The sequence below is a fragment of the Oncorhynchus clarkii genome, chromosome 2, assembly GCF_045791955.1.
Source record: "Oncorhynchus clarkii lewisi isolate Uvic-CL-2024 chromosome 2, UVic_Ocla_1.0, whole genome shotgun sequence".
NCBI classification, from domain to species: Eukaryota; Metazoa; Chordata; class Actinopteri; order Salmoniformes; family Salmonidae; genus Oncorhynchus; species Oncorhynchus clarkii.
The window spans coordinates 90,170,590-90,197,918 of record NC_092148.1 but is presented as its reverse complement, the minus strand read 5'-3'; the positions used below and the strand labels follow the sequence as shown (position 1 = coordinate 90,197,918).

Here is a 27,329-nt window from a genome sequence, read left to right as displayed (position 1 = left end):
AATGCATCAACATGTACTCTCAACATTTCACCCACTCCCTCTCTTCATCCTCATTTAATGAGAGAGAGAGAGAGAGAGAGAGAGAGAGAGAGAGAGAGAGAGAGAGAGAGAATCTTGTGTCCTTTAACCATTTGTACATTGTTAAAACACTGTATAATATGACATTTGTAATGTCTTTATTGTTTTGAAACTTCTGTATGTGTAATGTTTACTGTTAATTTTTATTGTTTATTTCACTTTATATATTCACTTTATATATTATCTACCTCACTTGCTTTGGCAATGTTAACACATGTTTCCCATGCCAATAAAGCCCTTGAATTGAATTGAAGAGAGAGAGAGAGATAATAAAATAATTTGACAATTTTTTTCCCCCCGGATATCCGGATAGTCGAAATTCTAAAAGAAAACATATACTTTTATATTTTTTTTTGCTCTACTCTCTTGACCAATCAGAATGAGACAAAATGCCACAACAGCAGACACAGTTGTTTTCAGGGTGCTATTTGCGTATTCACAAGTGTTCTGCATTTATCTGTGTCAGATCTTGAGGACCCTCCGTTGGTGTGCATATGTAGGCTAGTCGCTATTTGAAGTGGGGGTAAAATAGCATACTGTTGTCAGGGCTGACTGAAGGGCTAAATGCTTTATGATCGTAAAATGTGTTTTCGTGTAAAACTCAACCCGTAACCCAATTTAGCTTGAAAAATAAAAGTGGGGGGGGCTGCCATAATCAGCATCCACGTCTCCAGCACCCGGGGAACAGTGGGTTAACTGCCTTGTTCAGGGGAACAGTGGGTTAACTGCCTTGCTCAGGGGGCAGAACGACAGATTTTTACCTTTTCAGCTCGGGGATTTCGATCCAGCAAACCTTTCAGTTACTGGCCCAACGCTCTAACCACTAGGCCCTGGTCAAAAGTGATACACTGTAGAGTGAATAGAATTCTATTCGGGACATAGACAAGATGATCCACTAACGGAATTCACAAATCTGGTTTAAGCATGTTGATTAAATGTGCTGTTGTGTTCTATGGATTCAATGTAGAAGTCTAAGCTTGACTAGGGCTTTCCTCACCTGCTATTCAAAGGCAGACGCTAGGAAACCCTGGTTGTAGGACGTGTTGGTGGTCAATAAATATAGCCTATTGCATCGGAGCTACAGCAGCACACTACAGAAGAACTACAGAGCAGCTATCTTGTCCTTTCCAAGGGTGCATTGATTCAGTAAACGGCCACTAGTCGCAGGCCAGTCACTGGCTTCCTGTGAAATCTCTGGCAGAGTTTAAGCAGGTGTTTGGTTCCTTTTGTGTCTTGCCCGATGATGCAGCCATGGTGATCCCCATGCTCACTCAGTGTATTCACCTATAACAGCAGTCTGACTGAGTAATAGCTGTTGTTTCATTAATAGTAAGGTAATTGCTAGCGTGCTGTGAAACCCCCTAACTTCATAGTACTGCAGCAGCTGTGGATTCTGCTCTTCTGTGGCCTCAGCCACTGCATCAACATCCCTCCTATTTCCTCTCTTTATTTCCTCTCTTTTCTCTAGCTTCCTTTTATCTAACCAACTTCATCCCCCCTCCCTTCTCCACCCATTTGCCTATTCAGCTCCAGTGGTGTTTGGGGAGGTACCTGGCCTATCCACAGGTGGTAGGTAGCTGGGAGTATTTGGCCAATCAACAGGCTAAGTAGGTAGCTGGGGGTACCTGGCCAATCAACAGGCAGTAAGTAGGTAGCTGGGAGTATTTGGCCAATCAACAGGCTAAGTAGGTAGCTGGGCGTATTTGGCCAATCAACAGGCAGTAAGTAGGTAGCTTGGGGTTCCTGGCCAATCAACAGGTGATAGGTAGCCAACTTGAGGATACATAAGAATGTAGGCCTGAGCCTAATGATTGGTAGCACATGGGGGGGTAATTTGGGCAGAGCAAAATGTGATAGGGGGTAGCTACAGTAGCCTACAACATTACTGTTGTAGGCTGTTAAACCAGTGCGGAGTGACCAGGCCTTGCTTAGTGATATAGTACTGTAGCTGTTCCCTGTTTCCTCCTTATTGTATAATAGGATTAGACTCTAACATGCAGCAACAACATCATTAGTTTCCAATGAAAGGCTTTGTTTTGAGACTTGGCATTCAAATTGAATCACTCTCCTTCCCACACATACACCCCATCATCACATCACACCCCCCCTCCGCTGACCAGTATCTTGTTATGTGGTTGCCATAGACTACAAAGATAGGCTATTCTAATTGTGAATGTGAGTGTGCATCAGACATTGTCCAAAACAAGTGTGCTGTACCCAATGTGCAGCCAGGCCTGGCTGTAGATATGGATCTCATCTGTTTGCCCACAACCACAATCATCACACCAGCGACCACAGACACCCTCCCCTGTCTCTCCGGCTGCTTCTTCACGCTCCATGGTGTGCCCCCTCCCCCCTGCACTGTTTTTGCATCCAGAGCTGATCAGGCGTAGAGGTCTGGAGGACAAGGACACCCCCTTCACATTTCTCTCAAAATACCCCCCACTGCCTCACTGCACTAAACCTTTTTTTTATTATTATTTTGAATTGAATGTAATGCCTTTCAAGCATCTTTGGGGCCCCTAATGAGTCCTGTTCTGCTGACGAGAGCTGGGCTGGATTGATGGGACTGAGGAGGTCTGAGTCACAGCCAGTACAGTGCAACTAGACTATCAGGAAAGTAGCCCGATTACTGCCCTGTAGCTCTCTGGGCATGATCTGATGGTCGTCCCACTCCTGCAGGATAAACATTAATAACAGTGAGAATACAGGGACAATGTGTAGCGGCAGGTAGCCTAGTGGTTTAAAGCGTTGGATTTGTAGCCGTAAGGTTGTAAGATCAAATCCCTGAGCTGACATGGTAAAAATCTGTTGTTCTGCCCCTGAACAAGGCAGTTAACCCACTGTTCCCTGGTAGGCTGTCATTGACAGTAAGAATTTGTTCTTAAAAATGTTCTGTTATAATCTCCACCGCCAGCCAGAAGAGGACTGGCCACCCCACATAGCCTGGTTCCTCTCTAGGTTTTGGCCTTTCTAGGGAGTTTTTCCTAGCCACCGTGCTTCTACACCTGCATTGCTTGCTGTTTGGGGGTTTTGGCTGGGTTTCTGTACAGCACTTTGAGATATCAGCTGATGTACGAAGGGCTATATAAACACATTTGATTTGATTTGATTTGTTCATCACTGACTTGCCTGGTTAAATAAAGGTCAAATAATAATATGGAGGTAGAGCCAGAATGCTACAGTAAACTAGCAGGATGGGGTTGGTTCCTAGCCGCCTGGGCATGGTCTGATGGTACTGACAATTTAAAGCCATAATCCCTAATTCAATGCTCACCAGGCATGTATAAATTCTAGCCTATTATTCACGAATTAATAGCGCGAGAAGGCATTTCCAAATCATGTTCTTGAAGAATCGATTGCTTAGCCACAGTTTACAGTAGCAGCACATAGCCAGACTGAAGTGGCCAGGAAAGTTTGTCTTTTTGATCTGATACGACAAGAGAAAAGGGCAGTGAGGATCCCCAGAATATCTCTCTCTGTCTCTCCCTCTCTGTCTCTCTCTCTGTGTATATATATCTCAATATCCCCATCTGACCTTTAGAGAGCGACAGCATCAGAGGGAGGTCAGGGCTGAGGATGAAAGTAGGGTACCTCCTGCTCTTTCTTTCTTTCTTTCTTTCTTTCTGTCCTTCTCTCTCTCTCTCTCTCTCTCCTGTTCTCTTGGTCTCTCGTTGTTTCGCTTTCTCTCTCACTCTTTCTCTCTCTCCCTCTCATCTGTCATAATTACCCTGTTGTCTGTCAGTGTCACAGCGCAGTATGTGACAGAATGTGTCTTTACTTGTTCTGTCTCACTGGAAGGTATTTCAGACCGTCATTTCAGAAAGAAAGCATTTGAGATTTTCATTGTAGTTTCACTCGGTTTTTACTTCTCACCTCTTCTTTGCACCTGGGAGAAGAAGATGTTAAATCATCCTAGCCGTATACTATAAAGTGGGCTTATGTCCGATACCTGGCCCTGCTATGTGCTTACTGTAGCCTAGATTGTCTTATGTAACGGAGGTGACTCATAAACCTCTTGTTTACTGTCAGCATGGAGCATTCAAATGATGAGGCGATTGGTGCTGAAAGCAAGTTGTTGTTTAGTCCACCATGTTTGTGTTTTTTCTTTACTAATGAGTTCACAACCCTTAAGTCCACCTACCTCGTTTAAAAAAAATAAAAATGGCTTCTGTTTACAGTCATTGAACTGTAAATGTATGCATCAGCAAAGTATTATTTCTTATTTTTTTTAAAACAAGTTGGAATTGTGAACTTAATACCTGAGTGTAAATTGCTCTGGATTAGAGCGTCTGCTGAAAGACCTCTCAATGTAAAATGTTAATGACTATCGCTTCTCTTATGCTATGACTTACAGAGCCTTCAGAAAGAATTCACACCCCTTGACTTTTTTACACATTTTGTTGTTACAGCCTGAATTCAAAATGGACTCAATTGAGATTTTGTGTCACTGGCGTACACACAATACCCCATAATATCAAAGTGGAATTATGTTTGTAGATTCAAAAAAAAAATATATATATATTTATTTTATTTTACAAATTAATATAAAATTATAACATGAAATGTCTTGAGTCAATAAGTATTCAACCCCTTTTGTTACGACAAGCTTAAATACGTTCAGGAGTTAAAATGTGCAAGTCACATAAGTTCAAAACAAAGCTGCAATACAAGGCCATATTTTCAAGCATGGTGTCATGTTATGGGTATGCTTGTCGTCGGCAACGACTGGGGAGATTTTTTCTTTTGGGGGGGGGTATAAAAAATAAACTGAATAGAGTTAAGCACAGGCAAAATCTGAGAGGAACATCTGGTTCAGTCCAATAGACACTGGGAGACAAATTCACCTTTCAGCAGGACAAATGCACCTTTCAGCAGGACAAATTCACCTTTCAGCAGGACAAATGCACCTTTCAGCAGGACAAATTCACCTTTCAGCAGGACAAATGCACCTTTCAGCAGGACAAATTCACCTTTCAGCAGGACAAATGCACCTTTCAGCAGGACAAATTCACCTTTCAGCAGGACAAATGCACCTTTCAGCAGGACAAATTCACCTTTCAGCAGGACAAATGCACCTTTCAGCAGGACAAATGCACCTTTCAGCAGGACAAATTCACCTTTCAGCAGGACAAATGCACCTTTCAGCAGGACAAATGCACCTTTCAGCAGGACAAATTCACCTTTCAGCAGGACAAATGCACCTTTCAGCAGGACAAATGCACCTTTCAGCAGGACAAATGCACCTTTCAGCAGGACAAATTCCCCTTTCAGCAGGACAAATGCACCTTTCAGCAGGACAATAACCTAAAACACTAGACTTAATACACACTGCAGTTGTTTGCCAGGATGACATTGAATATTCCTGAGTGGCCTAGTTACTGATTTGACTTAAATCCGCATCAAAATCTATGGCAAGACTTGACAATGCCTGTCTAGCAATGATCAACAACCAACTTGACAGAGCTTGAAGAATGTAAAAAATAATAATGTGCAAATTTTGTACAATCCAGGTCTGCAAAGCTCTTAGAGGTTTTCCCAGAAAGACTCACAGCTGTAATCACTGTCAAAGCTGATTCTAACATGTATTGATTTTGCAGTGTGAATACTTATGTAAATGAGAGATTTCTGTATTTCATTTTTTTTTTAATTAGCAAAAATGTTAAAACATGTTTTCACTTTGTCATTATGGGGTATTGTGATGTCATTAGGGGGTTTTGTGATGTCATTATGGTGTATTGTGATGTCATTATGGTGTATTGGGATGTCATTATGGGGTATTGTGGTGACGTCATTACGGGGTATTGTGATGTCATTATGGGGTATTGTGATGTCATTATGGGGTATTGTGTGTAACACAGCAACATGTGGAATAAGTCAAGGGGTGTGAATACTTTCTGAAGGCTCTGTAACTTACGATTTAATCATTCCAATGTAATGGGAACCATGTGTGGCTGTAATTATAAGTCATCTGTCGATGAGATTGCAATAATTGCAACAGTCTAATTTTAGTTTTAATAGGGGAATAAAAATGGCTTATCTGGTGAAAAATAAAATAAAATAGCCCTAAAAAAAGACTCCGTTTGTGCTCATCCAAATTAAACCCTTTGAGTGGAATGTTTAGCGAAACCCCAGTTTCCAAATCCACATTAAAGGAAGCCAGAATCAAGAATCTGTTTCAGGTTCGGTTTCCATGTAAAATAACAATTTCTATAGAGTAGGTTAGCCAGCAGTGGTGACGCTTAGCTGTGTGGTCTGCGGTATCGCTGCTCTGTGCTGCTCCAAGACAGAATGGGATTAATAATGGTACAGTGGACTTACTGCTCCTCTTCTGCGCCATCCTCTCCTTGATGTAAATGTCCTTGTTACGGCCCATCAGTACTCAGTAGGTAGGCCTACATTCATTTCAGCTCGACTGGGTTGCTGTGTTGGGTTGACGGTTGCTACATTTTGAGGTCATTCCATTGGTCCTAAAGTTCAAACTCTGCCCGGCCTTTTCATCTGGATAGAGAGGTGGAGTAGATGGTGTAGCCAGAGGAAGTAGGCCCACCCAGGACCATAAAACCAAGCTTTCCTTCCTCCAGACCCCCAGGCCTGGGGCTCTTCATTACTACGGATGATGGAGAACATCAGAGGAGCCCTTCATCCACACTGCAGAGTGGTCAGGTCATCCTTACTAACTATTGCTCCCACTACTGGTCTGCTACCATTTCTCTCCATAACACACGTCTGAGGTCAGGGGCTGTAGGAACCTGCTGTTGGCAAATACACACAAACACACACACACACACTCTCTGTCTCTCTCTTTGTCTCTCTCTTTGTCTCTCTCTTTGTCTCTCTCTCTCTCTCTCTCTCTCTCTCTCTGTCTCTCTCTCTGTCCCCCCCACACACACAAGGCAGGAGAAGAAACTAGGGCGAAGAGTGTTACCAGATGCTCCTACTGTATGACAGCAGCTCCTGTGGCTATTAACCTATTCTTTATATAGTGTACTACTATACATTTGGTCAAAAGCAGTGCACTATATAGTGAATAAGGGAGTCTTTAAGGACATACCCCTCCTGTGGCTTCAGGAGGCTATTCTAATTTTACTGCCATGACCACAGTCCAGCTCACCACATCATTCAAAGCATGTGGGATGCAATTTTTAGACTTAAAGACTTAAAGCTACAGAACTTTGGCGACTACTAGGCCTAAGTATGTTTTTAAAACTTCCCGTTTTTTTGGTGGGGTGGAGATGTGTCACTGTGTAGTTCATACATGCATAATATATAAGCAGAAGTACTGTCCTACCTCATATGTGACATAGTACACCATTTTCAGGGACCACTTTTGTCTCGTGAGTGCTACTTTCAGAACTACTGGCTAAAAAGTATACAGAAATAGAGTGCTGGTTGTTTTTGTTTTTACCTTACCTTTACCTTCTCCCCATGAGGAACATAGGGCATCAACGATGCCTCTCCACTTAACTGGACTTTTGGCAGTCTGTTTTGTTTATTAGTTTTGATTTGATCCATTAACTGACAGCTGTTCCGTGTTGATCAGGCTACCGTGTCATTACAGTGTTATATATTGTTTCATCTGTAGAGGGACACAGGTGGCTAACGTGTGTAATCGCTCTCTCTCTCTCTCTCTCTCTCTCTCTCTCTGTCTCTCTCTCTCTCTCTCTCGCTCTCGCTCTCTTTCTCTCTCTCTCTCTCTCTCTCTCTCTCTCTCTCTGTCTCTCTGTCTCTCCGTCTCTCTCTCTCTCTCTCCGTCTCTCTCTCTCTCTCTCTCTCTCTCTCTCTGTTTTAAATAACATGTTTCACAACATAATCTTGTCATGGTATTATGGCCTTTAACGCCTGTCTTGTGACTAAATAGCGCCTGTCTTGTGACTGAATAACGCCTGTCTTGTGACTGAATAGCGCCTGTCTTGTGACTGAATAACGCCTGTCTTGTGACTGAATAATGCCTGTCTTGTGACTGTATAACGCCTGTCTTGTGACTGAATAACACCTGTCTTGTGACTGAATAACGCCTGTCTTGTGACTGAATAATGCCTGTCTTGTGACTGTATAACGCCTGTCTTGTGACTGAATAATGCCTGTCTTGTGACTGAATAATGCCTGTCTTGTGACTGTATAAAGCCTTTCTTGTGACTGAATAATGCCTGTCTTGTGACTGAATAACGCCTGTCTTGTGACTGAATAATGCCTGTCTTGTGACTGAATAATGCCTGTCTTGTGACTGTATAACGCCTGTCTTGTGACTGAATAATGCCTGTCTTGTGACTGAATAATGCCTGTCTTGTGACTGAAAAACGCCTGTCTTGTGACTGAATAATGTAATGTATGGCTGATTTGGTCACGCACGGCTGGCTGCCTCTACTGTTTGTTGCTAGAACTTAAACTATGGTGAGAGCAGTGACCAGGTGATGGTATCCTAATGTAGACTACCCATAGGCTACATACTATACGTGCTAACAACATACTGTGGGCTACATACTATACGTGGTAACAACATACTGTAGGCTACATACTATACGTGGTAAAAACATACTGTAGGCTACATACTATATGTGGTAAAAACATACTGTAGGCTACATACTATACGTGCTAACAACATACTGTAGACTACATACTATACGTGCTAACAACATACTGTAGGCTACATAATATACGGGCTAACAACATACTGTAGGCTACATACTATACGTGCTAACAACATACTGTAGGCTACATACTATACGTGCTAATAACATACTGTAGACTACATAGTATACGTGCTAACAACATACTGTAGGCTATATACGATACGTGCTAACAACATACTGTAGGCTACATACTATACGTGCTAACAACATATTGTAGGCTACATACTATACGTGCTAACAACATACTGTAGGCTACATACTATACGTGCTAACAACATACTGTAGGCTACATACTAAACGTGCTAACAACATACTGTAGGCTACATACTGTAGGCTACATACTATACATGCTAACAACATACTGCAGGCTACATACTATACATGCTAACAACATACTGCAGGCTACATACTATACGTGGTAAAAACATACTGTAGGCTACATACTATACGTGCTAACAACATACTGTAGGCTACATACTATACGTGCTAACAACATACTGTAGGCTACATAATATACGGGCTAACAACATACTGTAGGCTACATACTATACGTGCTAACAACATACTGTAGGCTACATACTATACGTGCTAATAACATACTGTAGACTACATAGTATACGTGCTAACAACATACTGTAGGCTATATACGATACGTGCTAACAACATACTGTAGGCTACATACTATACGTGCTAACAACATACTGTAGGCTACATACTAAACGTGCTAACAACATACTGTAGGCTACATACTGTAGGCTACATACTATACGTGCTAACAACATACTGTTGGCTACATAGTATACGTGCTAACAACATACTGTAGGCTACATACTATACATGCTAACAACATACTGCAGGCTACATACTATACGTGCTAACAACATATTGTAGGCTACATACTATACGTGCTAACAACATACTGTAGGCTACATACTATACGTGCTAACAACATACTGTAGGCTACGTTCAAAATATAATGGCCACTGGTTGTTTTGTCTGTTGTAAAGCGCCTGCTCTAAGGTGGAGGGTAACTTCAGCTGTTCCACTCTTTCCCATACATCAGGCATGGTACAGTGACTGTCCATAGATCAACATTAACCTCAGTGCCCCCTGGATGTTTCCCATCTTGTTTTTATGACCAACTGTCTGTCTCTTGTCACGTGGATCTGCTTTGAAATGTTGACAACATTCTCAGAATGGCCTCCAGTCCACACACTGGTTACAAGAGACTCTGGCCTTCCAGCCATTGGTTACAAGAGACTCTGGCCTTCCAGCCATTGGTTACAAGAGACTCTGGCCTTCCAGCCATTGGTGCAGTAGACTCTCTTCCCTTTTGATGTGTTCTAACGAAACAACACCTCGTAAAAACAACATCTGCTCTGACTTAACATCAGTAGGGCTGAGGATGAAAGGGCTCTGGCTGACCATTCATTATGGAGGTGTGGTCCGGTGGTGTCCTGGGGCCTCATTTATAACCGTTGTGTAAATATCTCACTAAATAACTGCGTTTACCATTTCTACATTTAATTTGTACAAAATATTGAGATGTAAAACCTGTTGCAGGCCATACACACGATGTATCTCGTTATAAATCGTTATAATTATTATAATTTTTTCCCTACACATTTTGATTTGTAACCAGTCAATAAAAAACCCGATTCTAGAATCTAGTAGATGATTCCTGATATAGGAAATAGGGTTCCATTTGGGGTTCCATTTGGGGTTCCATTTGGGGTTCCATTTGGGGTTCCATTTGGGTGGCTGTTAGGCAGCCCTGAGACACAGAATGATCCTCCTACCAACAATGCCTACAGTAATTACAGACAAGCAGCTAGGGTGAAGGCTGCCCTCCAGGAAGTAACTGAAACTCAAACCTCCCCAAACTCAAACTTACCTTTTATTCTACATGTAGGTCAGAACTCTGCTCATGTTTTAAAGTCACTATTATTTTGGGGCTTTTGCATCGCTGTGGACTAACTAACTAATCAAATGAGTGGGTTTGCCTAGCTCTAATTTCTACATTATCACAATAGCCATAATTTCTACATGATCATAACATCTCTAATTGCTACATTATCATAATAGCCCCAATTTCTACATGATCATAATAGCTCTAATTTCCACATTATCACAATAGCTCTAATTTCTACATTATCATACTAGCTCTAATTTCCACATTATCATAATAGCCCTAATTTCTACATTATCATACTAGCTCTAATTTCCACATGATCATAATAGCCCTAATTCTACATTATCGTAATAGCCCTAAACTAAAATTGGGGAAAAGTCAGATTACATGCCATTAACATTTTATAATTTGATTTGAAATATTTAAATATTCAGTGTTATGTTTAACTCAGGCCTTTTCATTAGGGGAGCAATGTTATTAAACAATTTGTTTATTACTTTTTGGGTCTCTGAAAGCTGTTGCAGTAATGAGGATTTGGTGTAAATTGTGGTAAAATGCATAGTATCTGATTTATTTTTTTTAAATGTCACTTTAATATTTTTGGGTAAAATGTCAGTTTGGTGAGAATGACCCGAAATATGTTCTCGAGCATGAGTTAACTGACTCAGTTAATCTCTTGAGCAGGGGGTAACTAGATTCAGTCACTCTCTAGAGCAGGGGGTAACTAGATTCAGTCACTCTCTAGAGCAGGGGGTGACTAGATTCAGTCACTCTCTAGAGCAGGGGGTAACTAGATTCAGTCACTCTCTAGAGCAGGGGGTGACTAGATTCAGTCACTCTCTAGAGCAGGGGGTGACTAGATTCAGTCACTCTCTAGAGCATGAGTTAACTGACTCAGTCTATCTCTAGAGCATGGGGTAACTAGATTCAGTCACTCTCTAGAGCAGGGGGTGACTAGATTCAGTCACTCTCTAGAGCAGGGGGTGACTCGATTCAGTCACTCTAGAGCAGGGGGTAACTAGATTCAGTCACTCTAGAGCAGGGGGTGACTAGATTCAGTCACTCTCTAGAGCAGGGGGTGACTAGATTCAGTCACTCTAGAGCAGGGGGTAACTAAATTCAGCTGGGGGACAATTTTTGTTGGAGCGGATGGTCGGGGGGCTGAAACACAGTTATAATAATTTGTACCACAACTAAGCCCAAAAATAGATTGTATTTGAAAAGAACAGTCATTTCATACCTTAATTACATTGAGACACAATCACATATCTCTCTTTTGTTATATGTGAGAATACTTTGGAACATATTTCCTAAATTAAACACATTTTTTGCTGAATTCCTGGTGGTTTTACAGTCTTTTTCACCAATTACACACATAAAAAACACTGGAGGGCAAGTTTTGGCCCACGGGCCACCTGTTGCTGACCCATGCTCTTGAAACTCCCAGGCTGTTTTCAATCCAAGTGATGGTCGTTTAAAATCTAGTTCTGATTTATGACAGGCAGCAGCCGACGGTGAGGAGCAGCTGAACGAACGGTTATACTTTCCCAGCCCTCAGACCCTCTGGATCAGAAACTGGACCGTGTCTCTGTAATGACTTATTGTAGAGGAATCCTGTCTCCTGTCTGTGCTCCATTTCTCTCCTCTCCTCTGCCTGCATGGTGTGAGGATTTTTCCCTACAATGTCCTGGTGGTGCACTAATCATATGGAAGGGAATAGAAATATAATTACTAGAACGGACATCCCAGTTCATGGTACTTGAGCAATTATATTTCTATGGGGACTACTCTGTAGAGAAGCTGGGCTGTAATTGGACCGTAAGCAGCAAGGCAGAGTGGGAGGGAAGGAGGGAACCTGCTTGTCCGTGTGATCAGGGCATGACTGGATGACTGGAGCCGGGCAGGGGAGGAGAGTCAGGGCAAGGGAGGAGAGGAGAGGCAGGGCTGGGGAGGAGAGGCAGTGCAGGAGAGGCAGGGCAGGGGAGGAGAGGCAGTGCAGGAGAGGAGAGGCAGGGCAGTGCAGAAGGGGCTGTGGAGGAGAGGCGGGGCAGGGCAGGGGAGGAGAGATAGGGGAGGAGAGGCAGGGGAGGCAGGGCAGGGGAGGAGAGGCAGGGCAGGAGAGGCAGGGCAAGGGAGGAGAGGCAGGGCAGAAGGGGCTGTGGAGGAGAGGCAGGGGAGGGGAGGAGAGGCAGGGGAGGCAGGGCAGGGGAGGGCAGAAGGGGCTGTGGAGTAGAGGCAGGGCAGGGGTGGAGAGGCAGGGCAGGAGAGGCAGGGGAGGAGAGGCAGGGGAGGGCAGAAGGGGCTGTGGAGGAGAGGAGAGGCAGGGGAGGGGAGGAGAGGCAGGGCAGGGGAGGGCAGAAGGGGCTGTGGACTAGAGGCAGGGCAGGGGTGGAGAGGCAGGGCAGGAGAGACAGGGGAGGAGAGGAGAGGCAGTGCAGGGGAGGAGAGGCAGGGCAGGGGAGGAGAGAGGGCAGGGGAGGAGAGGCAGGGGAGGAGAGGCAGGGGAGGAGAGGCAGGGCAGGAGAGGCAGGGCAGGAGAGGCAGGGAAGGAGAGGCAGGGCAAGGGAGGAGAGGCAGGGCAGGGAGGAGAGGCAGGGCAGACGGGGGTGTGGAGGAGAGGCAGGGCAGGGGAGGAGAGCCAGGGGAGGGCAGAAGGGGCTGTGGAGGAGAGGAGAGGCAGGGGAGGAGAGGCAGGGGAGGGCAGAAGGGGCTGTGGAGTAGAGGCAGGGCAGGGGTGGAGAGGCAGGGCAGGAGAGGCAGGGGAGGAGAGGAGAGGCAGTGCAGGGTAGGAGAGGCAGGGGAGGAGAGGCAGGGCAGGGGAGGAGAGGCAGGGCAGGGGAGGAGAGGCAGGGCAGGGGAGGAGAGGCAGGGGAGGAGAGGCAGTGCAGGGGAGGAGAGGCAGGGCAGGGGAGGAGAGGCAGGGCAGGGGAGGAGAGGCAGGGCAGGGGAGGAGAGGCAGTGCAGGGGAGGAGAGATAGGGCAGGGGAGGAGAGATAGGGCAGGAGAAAGGGGAAGGCTGCAGAAGTCTAGAGACGGGTCAGACTGAGCTCCTCACAAGTTCACACACTCATAGAGAACTTCCAGCGTGACAGCGTAGGCTATACACAGAATAGTTTTAGTGCAAGAAACTAGCAAATAAAGGAGGATGGTAACTAATGGACAGGATTGTTTCTTTCTGTTAGAGCTGGTGACTACCGGGAGAATAGTAACAACAGTGAACTTGTGACTACCGGGAGAATAGTAACAACAGTGAACTGGTGACTACCGGGAGAATAGTAACAACAGTGAACTGGTGTCTTCATGCATGGCTGGCGAAGGAGGATCGGGATGTTGAAGTTCACTACGACACACATCTCCAGGTTTTTAATGCATGTGTACACTACTTCTCTGCTCTGGTCTGCTGAGTTGTCAGAGAAAGGAGAGGGGTTAGTAGTGTGTGGACTAGGGTCTAGTGAGTCAGTGTTAGGACATTTTCTTTCGGGGTAGAAAGAAGAAGGTTTGCATTTCTCCTGTGAAGCGATCCGTTGCAACGTCCTGTATTTATGCACTTCTTCTGTAGTCTAGTTTACAGTCAGACAACCTAATAATCTGTTTACAAGAGCGAGTCTTCGTCTGTTTTCTGTTCGGTTTTTGTATGTTTTATAACTCCGGACAGTTTAGGGTTAAGTACCAAACACTTTACTGTTATTTTATATGTTAGTGTGATGGTGTGTGGGTACCGGTGTGTGGGTACCGGTGTGTGGGTGCCGGTGTGTGGGTACCGGTGTGTGGGTGCCGGTGTGTGGTTGCCGGTGTGTGGGTGCCGGTGTGTGGGTGCCGGTGTGTGGGTGCCGGTGTGTGTGTGCCGTTGCATGCGTGTGTGTGGGTGCCATTGTGCCGCAGAGTGGTGTGGATTCTGAGCTTTCACCACACTGATACATTCCCTGACAGCACAGTGTGATCAGGTTGCCCCATAAAATGACTGTCTACACTGTCCTGAATCTCAAGCTGTCGACTCCCATTCCATACCCTAACCTCGTGTTAAAGGGACAGAATGTGACCTGGGCTCTACTCTCAAAATCACTATAAAGGTTAAAGCAGTCCTAACCTCATTCTCAACCGTGCACATTTTCCCCACAAAAAAATAATGATGTCCTGTCTTCAGCTTTTGGGAGGCTGTGGGGATGTAGGGATTGAGGGACTGAGGGATAGGGATTTCACGGTCACTTGCAAGTCTATTCATCCACTCTTCAGGGGTCCTCGGCTAGAGAGATGACAGAGGAGGGATAGAGAGAGATGACAGGTGGACATATTGGTTATTGATGGGTCTAAAGAGGCTATTCTGTTCTAACATATGCTCTCTCCCTCTCTGTTCCCTCTCTCTCTCTCTTTTCCTCCCTCTCTTTTCCTCTCTCTCTCTCTCTAGCCACAATGAGCGGAAGGTGACCTGCAAGCATCCTGTCTCGGGCTGTCCCTCACAAGACAACTGCATCTTTGTCGTCAACGAACAGTGAGTCTCTTCATTTTGCTCTTCAGAATGCCACCAGGCAGCGTTTCTGAGCTATGCAGTCAGATCGTCGTAGGAACTCTAGGACGTTCTCTTTCCATGCATTCAGTATTAGTTATGGCGACCAACATTTCTCTATTTACAAGTTTCCCTTTCATGAGTTGAATGCTTCTTCTGTTTCTCTCCTCATTGTCCCACAATTGGCACTTTAACAGAAAATAGTTTCAAATGAACAGTCTTCTTTTCCTCTGATGAGATTACAAGGTTCATCAATGTCAGTTATTTGTAATGGTTGGAGTATGTATAAAATGCGCCTGATGTTTTCTTCCCAGTATTGGTGCATAGGTTAGTTATAAACATGTTTACAAAGGTTGTGGGTAGATGAGGTTCTGAATAGAAAAGACATTGTGACCGAGGAAGCATCTGCAGGTCTGCTGATTCCCTGACGCGTGCATTGTGCTGCACTTGAGAATCAATCCTCCTCCTTCTTCTTCTACCCATCAGATACGGAGACAGGGTTAGAGTTTGAGCCCTTTTCCGTCCTGTTCTTCTCAACCACAGCTACTCACCTCTGAGGGGCACATGTTACCATTGGCTTTCTTTGGCCTGAGTTTAAGCCCTTTCACTCTCAGTTGCATAACCCACCTCTAGCTAGGCCCTTGGCTTATTGGCTCCTGAGAGGGGGCATGTGATTGTGAACCATTGGCCCCTGGTTCCTAGTCTCCCGCCTTTCTTATAATCAGTCCCCTTAACCATTCACAGTTTCACATGAGATACAGTAGTCTGATCCAACAGTTGGTTCTCTCTCTCTCTGTCCAACTATACGCAGTAGCAATTAGCCTGGGGACAAAGTTGCAGAGAAAACCGCTCTCCTTCCTTGCTCCTCCATCTATCTCCAAAAGCCTCCTACTACACCAGGGTTCTACTCTGTCCCCCTTTTTTTTTTTACAATGACTACGTGTGCCCCTACGCAGAAAAATGTAGACGCACACAAAGACATTTAGGAGCACAATGAAAAATATGTGAGGGGTTAAACTGGAATCCTTCACAAATTCCAGGTCGCACAGCTACATACACTATATACAGTACCAGTCAAAAGTTTGGACACACCTACTCATTCCAGGGTTTTCCTTTATTTTTATTGTAGAATAATAGTGAAGACATCCAAACTATGAAATAGCACATAAGAATCATGTAGTAACTAAATAAGTGTTAAACAAATCAAAATATATTTTAGATTTTAGATTCTTCAAATAGCCACCCTTTGCCGTGATGACAGCTTTGCACACTCTTGGCATTCTCTCAACTCAGCTTCACCTGGAATGCTTTTCCAACAGTCTTGAAGGTGTTCCCACATATGCTGAGCACTTCTTGGCTGCTTTTCCTTCTCTTTGCAGTCCAACTCATCCCAAACCATCTCAATTGGGTTGAAGTCTAGTGATTGTGGAGCCAGGAGGTGTGTTGGGTCATTGTTCTGTTGAAAAACCAATGATCGTCCCACTAAGCGCAGACCAGATGGTATGGAGTATTGCTGCAGAATGTTGTGGTTCCATGCTGGTTAAGTGTGCCTTGAATTCTAAATAAATCGCAGACAGTCCGAGGGACAAATCTGGGTTTGGAGGATGCCCGAAGAACGCTACCTGCCCGAATGCATAGTACCAACTGTAAAGTTTGGTGGAGGAAGAATAATGTTTTGGGGCTGTTTTTCATGGTTCGGGCTAGGCTCCTTACTTCCAATGAAGGGAAATCTTAACGCTACAGCATACAATGACATTCTAGACGATTCTGTGCTTCCAACTTTTTTGCAACAGTTTGGGGAATACCGTTTCCTGTTTCAGCATGAAGTGAGGTCCATACCTAGTAAGCCATCATTGTAAATAAGAATTTGCTCATAACTGACTTGCCTAGTTAAATAAAGGTTAAATAAATAAATACGGAAATGGTTTGTTGAGATCAGTGTGGAAGAATTTGACTGTCCTGCACAGAGCCCTGACCTCAACCCCATCGGACACCTTTAGGATGAATTAGAACGCCGACTGCAAGCCAGGCCTAATCACCCCCAACATCAGTGCCCGACTTCACTAATGCTCTTGAGGCTGAATGGAAGCTAGTCCCCACAGCAATGTTCAAACATCTAGTGGAAAGCCTTCCCAGAATAGTGGAGGCTGTTGTAGCAGCAATGTACCAACATCTAGTGGAAAGCCTTCCCAGAATAGTGGAGGCTGTTGTAGCAGCAATGTACCAACATCTAGTGGAAAGCCTTCCCAGAATAGTGGAGGCTGTTATAGTTGCAATGTACCAACATCTAGTGGAAAGCCTTCCCAGAATAGTGGCGGCTGTTGTAGCAGCAAAAGGGTGGACCAACTCCATATTAATGCGCATGATTTTAGAATGAGATGTTCGACAAGCAGGTGTCCACATACTTTTGGTCATGTAGTGATTTTAGGCATGTAGTGTATTTAAGTTAATTGGTCGCACTGTAGAGCCCTGTGCACCCCAGGAAACATGCTTATTAGCTTAATGAATGATCACCTTGACCCTTCAGTTTCTCCACTCTCAGCATTCCCTACAACCAGGACAACCAGTACAACGTTCAGTTCCCACTCTCAGCCTTCCCTGGGCCAGTACAACGTTCAGCCTTCCCTGGGCCAGTACAACGCTCAGCCTTCCCTGGGCCAGTACAACGCTCAGCCTTGCCTGGGCCAGTACAAAGTTCAGCCTTCCCTGGGCCAGTACAACGTTCAGCCTTCCCTGGGCCAGTACAACGTTCAGCCTTCCCTGGGCCAGTACAACGTTCAGCCTTCCCTGGGCCAGTACAATGTTCAGCCTTCCCTGGGCCAGTACAGCGTTCAGCCTTCCCTGGGCCAGTACAACGTTCAGCCTTCCCTGGGCCAGTACAACGTTCGGATTTCCTTGGGCCAGTACAGCGTTCAGCCTTCCCTGGGCCAGTACAACGTTCAGCCTTCCCTGGGCCAGTACAGCGTTCAGCCTTCCCTGGGCCAGTACAACGTTCAGCCTTCCCTGGGCCAGTACAGCGTTCAGCCTTCCCTGGGCCAGTACAGCGTTCAGCCTTCCCTGGGCCAGTACAGCGTTCAGCCTTCCCTGGGCCAGTACAGCGTTCAGCCTTCCCTGGGCCAGTACAGCGTTCAGCCTTCCCTGGGCCAGTACAGCGTTCAGCCTTCACTGGGCCAGTACAGCGTTCAGCCTTCCCTGGGCCAGTACAGCGTTCAGCCTTCCCTGGGCCAGTACAACGTTCAGCCTTCCCTGGGCCAGTACAGCGTTCAGCCTTCACTGGGCCAGTACAGCGTTCAGCCTTCCCTGGGCCAGTACAATGTTCAGCCTTCCCTGGGCCAGTACAGCGTTCAGCCTTCCCTGGGCCAGTACAGCGTTCAGCCTTCCCTGGGCCAGTACAACGTTCAGCCTTCCCTGGGCCAGTACAACGTTCAGCCTTCCCTGGGCCAGTACAGCGTTCAGCCTTCCCTGGGCCAGTACAGCGTTCAGCCTTCCCTGGGCCAGTACAGCGTTCAGCCTTCCCTGGGCCAGTACAACGTTCAGCCTTCCCTGGGCCAGTACAACGTTCAGCCTTCCCTGGGCCAGTACAGCGTTCAGCCTTCCCTGGGCCAGTACAGCATTCAGCCCCACTCTCAACCCAACCTATGGCCATGCAGTAAAGATTTTAGTTTAGACAGGTATTCTCTCTCCTGTGTGTTCAAATCCACTGAAGAGAGAGAGGGGTACGCCCAAATCTACTGAAGAGAGAGAGCGGTACACCCAAATCTACTGAAGATAGAGAGAGCGGTACGCCCAAATCTACTGAAGAGAGAGAGAGCGGTACGCCCAAATCTACTGAAGAGAGAGAGAGCGGTACGCCCAAATCTACTGAAGAGAGAGAGAGCGGTACGCCCAAATCTACTGAAGAGAGAGAGCGGTACACCCAAATCTACTGAAGAGAGAGAGCGGTACGCCCAAATCTACTGAAGAGAGAGAGAGCGGTACGCCCAAATCTACTGAAGAGAGAGAGAGCGGTACGCCCAAATCTACTGAAGAGAGAGAGCGGTACGCCCAAATCAACTGAAGAGAGAGAGCGGTACGCCCAAATCCACTGAAGAGAGAGAGCGGTACGCCCAAATCCACTGAAGAGAGAGAGAGCGTTACGCCCAAATCCACTGAAGAGAGAGAGAGCGGTAAGCCCAAATCTACTGAAGAGAGAGAGCGGTACGCCCAAATCCACTGAAGAGAGAGAGCGGTATGCCCAAATCAACTGAAGAGAGAGAGAGCGGTACGCCCAAATCCACTGAAGAGAGAGAGAGCGGTACGCACCAAATCGACCCCTAAACTCTGCCCCCCTAGGCACTCTTGTAGATCTGAAATGATTTGATAGGTGTAAATCAGTATGACTCCACCCAGCCGTTCAGAAAGAGAGGTGAAGTAATGTGCTATATTGCTTGAACCTATTTAATCCTTTCAGAGCTCTGGGCCCCCTTCATACCTCATAGCTCAACTTACCTGCCAGCTAAGGTCAGCACTGGCCCCCTGATAGATGTCCCTCCTAGAACATGTTCACAAGCCAGTTCTCGGGAAACAACCTGTCATTCCATATATCTGCTCTATTCCAACACAAACCCATCCAATTCAACAACCCTTTCAAGCCCCTGATGACTGCGTTGAGAAGCACTGTCCTATAGCATGTTCAATTTCACAACCCCCACAAGCAGCTGTTTAAAGTAGAGGAAGATTCATACTACCTTGATATAGACTCCTGTGCTATTTCAACCTCACCTTGACAGAAGTTGTCTTAATCCAGTTTCAGTCTCCTTCCGAATTCTGGGCGTTCTTGTTGCAACTGTTCAAACTAGTTGTTTGAGTTCATGTTCAAACCAATGCCATTACAAATGTGGAAAAATCCTACCTTTTCCCGAAAGAAAATACAATTCTCACTTAACTATCAAACTGCCAGGGCCACAGTCCAATATTCATTGTGATATTACTATCATTTCTCCATCTTCCAACATGAATGGAGAAAACAACAACTGGAAGCATTATGTGGTCTGCTTGTGATTTCTACCAGTTGTTGGAACCAGTTCAGGGAACAGAACCCGAAAACCTGAAAATAAAATTTTTCAAGGAACAGAATCAGAATTAGGAACGAAAGTGATCTATGCTGTTCCGGAACACAACTGTTATTTTAAAAGCATGCGAACCGGTTAATAACTTTATTTTACTTTTTGGGCATTTTTTCCAGTCCAACAATACAACACAACAAAGTGCCTATGCAAAGCCCTTTCTCTGTCAATCAGAAACTTCTCCTAGTGTCTGCTTGCCAGATGAAAATCATGTATGCCCCTCTGAAGCATAGCTGTAGCGTACTGACATTACCAGTGTGATTCAGAAGATGGGGAGGGAGATTTTTAATGAGGGAAGAAGGAATTCATTTTTTCAATGCTACTTAGGGATAGTATAGTTACCACATTTCACATTGGATTTATTAACTACAAAAAGATGAGACATGTTTTTAATTCAGGTGCCGCTCTGCACACACCAGCTTGTTAGCTAACTAGCTTCTCTGGTCCAACGTTAAGCCAATTCTGAAGTTCAAAGACATTTAAAGTTCATCCATTGAAGCCTCTCCTCATTTGGTATAAATCTGTGGGCCCGATTCAAATAATGCATGTTGTCAGAAGATGCCCAGCACTTCAAGCCACGCTTCCTCCTTCACTCTCCCTCGATCGCCCCATCCGCAAAATTTAAATTTCATCTCGCGCTCAAGACTGGTCTTTCCATCACGCAGTGTAAACAACTCACCGAACTAAAGCACTAAGCTACAGGACTGAGCTACAGGACTGAGCTACAGGACTGAGCTACAGGACTGAGCTACAGGACTAAGCTACAGGACTGAGTTACAGGACTGAGCTACAGGACTGAGCTACAGGACTGGGCTACAGGACTGAGTTACAGGACTGAGCTACAGGACTGAGCTACAACACTGAGCTACAACACTGAGCTACAACACTGAGCTACAACACTGAGCTACAACACTGAGCTCTAGGACTGAGCTACAACACTGAGCTACAACACTGAGCTACAACACTGAGCTACAACACTGAGCTACAGGACTGAGCTACAACACTGAGCTACAACACTGAGCTACAACACTGAGCTACAGGACTGAGCTACAGGACTGAGCTACAGGACTGAGCTACAACACTGAGCTACAGTACTGAGCTACAGGACTGAGCTGCAACACTGAGCTACAGGACTGAGCTACAACACTGAGCTACAGGACTGAGCTACAGGACTGAGCTACAGGACTGAGCTACAACACTGAGCTACAGGACTGAGCTACAGGACTGAGCTACAGGACTGAGCTACAACACTGAGCTATAGTTTGCCCCCTCCATAGCGAGCTGCTCTATCCGTGCTGCCTGATTGGTGAAGTAATTTAATGTTGAGCTAAATGTAAAAGAAACATTTACAAAAACAGAAAGGAACGATATAAATCAAGTACTTTTATTTTGGTTGGAACCATGTTCATAACTTTATTTTGCTGGTCGGAACAGTGGAACGGAACTAAAGAAAATAATGGTTCCGTTCAGAACTAAACTATTGGAAAACAGTTTTGGTTCCAACCCCTGGTTTCATTGCGTGTTAAGGTATGAAATAGCAGGGTCCAACTGTCGCACGCCCAACTGTTCCCGAGGACTGGCGTTGCCCATCCCTGCTCTAGGCAATCTCTTGTAGACTAAACGGTATCGTCATTGATTAAACATTTTCCCCCTTGTGTTTTGTAGCTTGAATTGTGGAAAAGTGGTTCGCCCAATGTTTAGAAGGTAATGAAATGGATGCTTATGTGTTACTCTAAAGTAACTGTTATGTAAAAGCACTTTTGTGTAAAGCACTGTTTACACTCCTCTGTTTATGTTGTTCTGTGTTGTTTTATTAAGCGTTTTGCCTGACGTCCTGCTAGTTCTGTACAGTGTATGTTGTTGTTTGGAGTCTGGACCATATCAGGTGTTCAAACAAAACTACTAACAGACAATATCCTATCTAGGCCTGGGAAGTGCCAGGGACCTCACCCATTCTATATTGTCACGATACGGAGTTCCCGATACCAATATGTATTGCGGTTCGTTACTATTTTAAACTTTTAAAAAAAAATTGCGAATCAATTTTTCCCAAAACATATTGCTCACAATCTGTTTGCTGTAGAGGGACAAGAGAGAGCCATAATGAAAAGGAGAAAACGTATTTTGGACATTTTGCTGATATCGTTCATTACAATAAATAACCTACGAGAGAAATGTGAAGTTGAAAATGAAAAAACTTTTGCTAATATGGGTGATTGTTGATGGGACAACTTCTAAAGTAGTATTAGTAGGTTTAAGGGTCATATAAAATGTTTTTTTTTAAATTTAACAGTGTTGTGTTGCATATTAATGTCAATAATGTACCGTTCAATGTATCGTTATCGTGATAATTCAGTCAATTTATCGTGATAATTCATTCAATTTATTGTGATAATTCAGTCAATTTATCGTGCTAATTCAGTCAATTTATCGTGCTAATTCAGTCAATTTATCGTGCTAATTCAGTCAATTTATCGTGATAATTCAGTCAATTTATCGTGCTAATTCAGTCAATTTATGGTGATAATTCAGTCAATTTATCTTGATAATTCAGTCAATTTATCGTGAAATTGATTTTTGCCCCTATCGCCCCGCTCTAATGCAAACACAAAAAGTCCCCAATATTAAAAGCCAATGGGAAATTGTCTTACATACGGCACTGTTATTCCGGGACATTGCTACTTGATTACTTGGGAGACTATTCATTTTTGAGAAGAAAAAATATAGGCCTATGTCTAAAATGTAATTATATATGTGACATTGCTACATGGCCTACAAGGATTGAGCATTACATTCTGAATGTTAATTAAATTATTAATTATGCGTTTTTATGACATCACACGTGTAGCTTGTTGTTGTTACCGGTCAATCACAGCGGCGCTACAGTCACATGCTCCCATGTGTAGCAAGGGAGATTTCTAATCAATGCAAAATGGAATTAAAATGATGGAATAAAGTTGGCTAAATGAGAAGGAATAGGCTACAATAATCAACCAACAGGTATGCAGTTGTTTCATATGAATGGCGGCTAGCCTAGCGGTTAAGAGCGTTGGGCCAGTAACCAAAAAGTTGCTGGTTTGAATCCCCGAGCTGACTAAGTGATACATCTGTCAATGTGCCCTTGAACAAGGCGCTTAATCCTAACTGCTCCTGTAAATCACTCTGAATTAGAGCGTCCTGCTAAATGACTAAAATGTTGTAGATAAGGACGCCTCAAAATAGCCTCAATTAGCATTGCTACTGTAGCTAGATGGCTAACTTTACAATGACTTGATGCAGTCAAAACAGCCACTATCAGATGGTATGATAGAGAACCTATGGAAGCGAACAGGTTTGTTTAACTAGCGGGAGTCGGTTTGGATAATTTCTCCCTCCCTCCCTCCGTGCCACACAGACTGTCACATGAGCAAGACTTCATTGAAGTAAAAAAAATGATAATAATATATATATTTTTTCATTTTCTTTTTCATCTTGAACATGTATTTTGACTATCCGGATACTATCCATCCCAAATAAATAAATATATAATTGATATTATTTGAATAGTGAAATCATTTCAACTAATGCATAACCTAAATGGTGGACAAAGCCTAGCAATGCCTTGCCGGTTGCTACTCTGTTTTACTGTAGTTTTAGTTAACTCTGCTAATCTTCCTTGGCAAACGGCTTCTTCTCCAGCCAATGCTACATTTCACCAGAAGAACAAGAACATCTTCCAGGTGGTTGGACAGTCTTAATGGGTCCACATTGTTTTTTAAAGTCTCAGAGTATGACACATAATATTAAACATCCTAATATTAGAGAAGCTAACTCAGGCATTTTGTCATAGTGGTTAGAGCGTTGGACTAGTAACCGGAAGGTTGCAAGTTCAAATCCTCGACCTGACAAGGTACAAATCTGTCGTTCTGCCCCTGAACAGGCAGTTCACCCACTGTTCATAGGTCGTCATTGAAAATAAGAATTTGTTCTTAACTGACTTGCCTAGTTAAATAAAGGAAAAATAAATAAATAAAATACATCTGTGCTTAACAACGTCTCGAACTGCATGAACATGGTAACACTTCCAAGAATGTCTCGTGTGTTAATGCTCTTTCCATTCTGGACATACCACAGGCTGCACACGTAACCCTGGTTCTGTCACCTGCCTATTGAGCAAGTGCATACTCTTTAATTGTTGAAAGTACTGTAGTAACCTGTTTGTGTGTACGCACGCATATGTGTTTTGCTTGCCTGCCGTGGGAGGGCCTGTATCTAGGATCAGGTCCCCTCGTCCAAATATTCTTATTCATTGTGATGAAGCAAAACTGATCCTATATCCCATCAGCACTCTGAGACTGTTTGTTAATACGGTCCCTGGTCTCGTTGCCGTTTTGTTGTGAGATGACGAGCTTGACGCAAAGTCAAAACAAAATTCTCCTGAACTAAAGCAGCTGTCGTTCCCCTTTTTACAGTCTCCACCCTTTTTAATGACAAATGCTGTCGTGGTTGTTTTAAATTGCATTCTCAGCCAGTTTGTTCCGTTGCCCCCCCCCCCCCCCTCCCAATATGCTTCACTGGCGGGGTAATCCCTCAAAACACACACACACACACACACACACACACACACACACACACACACACACACACACACCTGTGCATTCAGAAAGGCACACACACACACAACACTAAGGGGCCAAGTGTGGGGGCTGTCTGCCCATCCCGGACTGTCTATTTGTGCAGAGTTAATACAGGGGCTTTGTTGGTGCTGCCTGGAGTATTTTTTTTTGTGAGCACACACACATACTCCTCCCTCTACATGAAGGTAGCGAGACATAACACTTGGTCCGTGTAATGAACACGATGGGAAACAGAGAGCTGGTTTCACGTTCTGGGCACAGCAGGCGTTTATTAGTAAAGGACCACAGGAGGAGGCAGGTAGCTGGGTCCAGGGGCAGGTAGCTGGGTCCAGGGGCAGGTAGCTGGGTCCAGGGGCAGGTAGCTGGGTCCAGGGGCAGGTAGCTGTGTCCAGGGGCAGGTAGCTGGGTCCAGGGGCAGGCAGAAGGTCATAGACAGGAGGAGGCAGGTAGCTGGGTCCAGGGGCAGTCAGAAGGTCATATACAGGAGGAGGCAGATAGCTGGGTCCAGGGGCAGGCAGAAGGTCATATACAGGAGGAGGCAGGTAGCTGGGTCCAGGGGCAGGCAGAAGGTCATATACAGGAGGAGGGAGGTAGCTGGGTCCAGGGGCATGCAGAAGGTCATATACAGGAGGAGGGAGGTAGCTGGGTCCAGGGGCATGCAGAAGGTCATATACAGGAGGAGGGAGGTAGCTGGGTCCAGGGGCATGCAGAAGGTCATGCACAGAAGGAGGCAGGTAGCTGGGTCCAGGGGCAGGCAGAAGGTCATACACAGGAGGATGCAGGTAGCTGGGTCCAGGGGCAGGCAGAAGGTCATAGACAGGAGGAGGCAGGTAGCTGGGTCCAGGGGCAGGCAGAAGGTCATACACAGGAGGAGGCATGTAATTGGGTCCAGGGGCAGGCAGAAGGTCATACACAGGAGGAGGCATGCAGCTGGGTCCAGGGGCAGGCAGAAGGTCATACACAGGAGGAGGCAGGTAGCTGGGTCCAGGGGCAGGCAGAAGGTCATACACAGGAGGAGGCAGGTAGCTGGGTCCAAGGGCAGGCAGAAGGTCATACACAGGAGGAGGCAGGTAGCTGGGTCCAGGGGCCGGCAGAAGGTCATACACAGAAGGAGGCAGGTAGCTGGGTCCAAGGGCAGGCAGAAGGTCATACACAGGAGGAGGCAGGTAGCTGGGTCCAGGGGCCGGCAGAAGGTCATACACAGGAGGAGGCAGGTAGCTGGGTCCAGGGGCCGGCAGAAGGTCATACACAGGAGGAGGCAGGTAGCTGGGTCCAGGGGCAGGCAGAAGGTCATACACAGGAGGAGGCAGGTATCTGGGACCAAGGGTAGGCAGAAGGTCATACACAGGAGGAGGCAGGTAGCTGGGTCCAGGGGCAGGCAGAAGGTCATACACAGGAGGAGGCAGGTAGCTGGGTCCAGGGGCAGGCAGAAGGTCATACACAGGAGGAGGCAGGTAGCTGGGTCCAGGGGCAGGCAGAATGTCATACACAGGAGGAGGCAGGTAGCTGGGTCCAGGGGCAGGCAGAAGGTCATACACAGAGTGTCCAACAAGGCAACAGTACAGGCAGGGAAAAGGCTAGTAACGTTGTCCGGGAGACCAGGCAATAGGTTGATAACAGGAAATCTGATAGGCTTAAAGTACATGCAGGGAATAGACAAAAGGCGTCGTTAGTGAGGCAGGACGGGGAAAAACAGCACTCCGAATAGAAGTGTTTTACAAAACAAACAATACCTCACAGTGATGGGGTGCAAAGAACTGAACTAAATAGTGTGATAATGACATACAGGTGTGTGAACAGGTGATCAGAATTCAGGTGATTGGGATCTGGAGAGTGTGCTGTGTTCAGGAGATCTACGTGTTTGAGAGTGTGAGCTGGACAGTGGGCTGGAGAGTGGGCTGCGTTCAGGGTATCGATGTGTTTGAGAGTGTGAGCTGGACAGTGGACTGGACAGTGGGCTGCGTTCAGGGGATCGATGTGTTTGAGAGTGTGAGCTGGACAGTGGACTGGACAGTGGGCTGCGTTCAGGGGATCTACGTGTTTGAGAGTGTGAGCTGGAAGCAGACGTTACAGTCCAGCTCCACTGAGTACAGCCCAACAGCCCTGGCATTAACACGTATACACCAACTGTCTGTAGCAGAGCTCTAACAGTACTGGTGTAACAGTGTTCATGATAAGGAGTGAAAATGTAACGTGTCCCGCTGCTATGCTCCTTTATACTCCTCTAGTCAAAAAAAAATCAATATATAGTCTCTGAGATACACAATAGGTTTGACAAAGCAAAGCAGTGTGCCTTACAGGACAGTAGGATATGCTGCTCCTTCTAATATATATTGTAGCATGTTGCCAGAGCTAGAGGAGTTGTCAGACCTAGAGGAGTTGTCAGACCTAGAGGAGTTGTCAGAGCCAGAGGAGTTGCCAGAACTAGAAGAGTTGCCAGAACTAGAGGAGTTGTCAGACCTAGAGGAGTTGTCAGAACTA

General features: G+C 45.4%; 1 protein-coding gene across 11 annotated transcripts in view; it reads left to right on the top strand.

Annotated features, from left to right (window-relative positions):
* Positions 1-27,329, top strand: part of LOC139376083 (pleckstrin homology domain-containing family A member 5-like) — a 238,970-nt gene that overhangs the window by 107,544 nt on the left and 104,097 nt on the right. For 10 of the 11 annotated variants that reach the window (XM_071118271.1, XM_071118296.1, XM_071118288.1 and 7 more), the window contains one exon: positions 15,029-15,112. In XM_071118271.1, the coding sequence (XP_070974372.1) occupies positions 15,029-15,112 (84 nt within the window). Of the gene's footprint in view, positions 1-13,658; positions 13,983-15,028; positions 15,113-27,329 lie in introns of those variants that run through there. The other variant, XM_071118305.1, reaches the window with a different exon arrangement.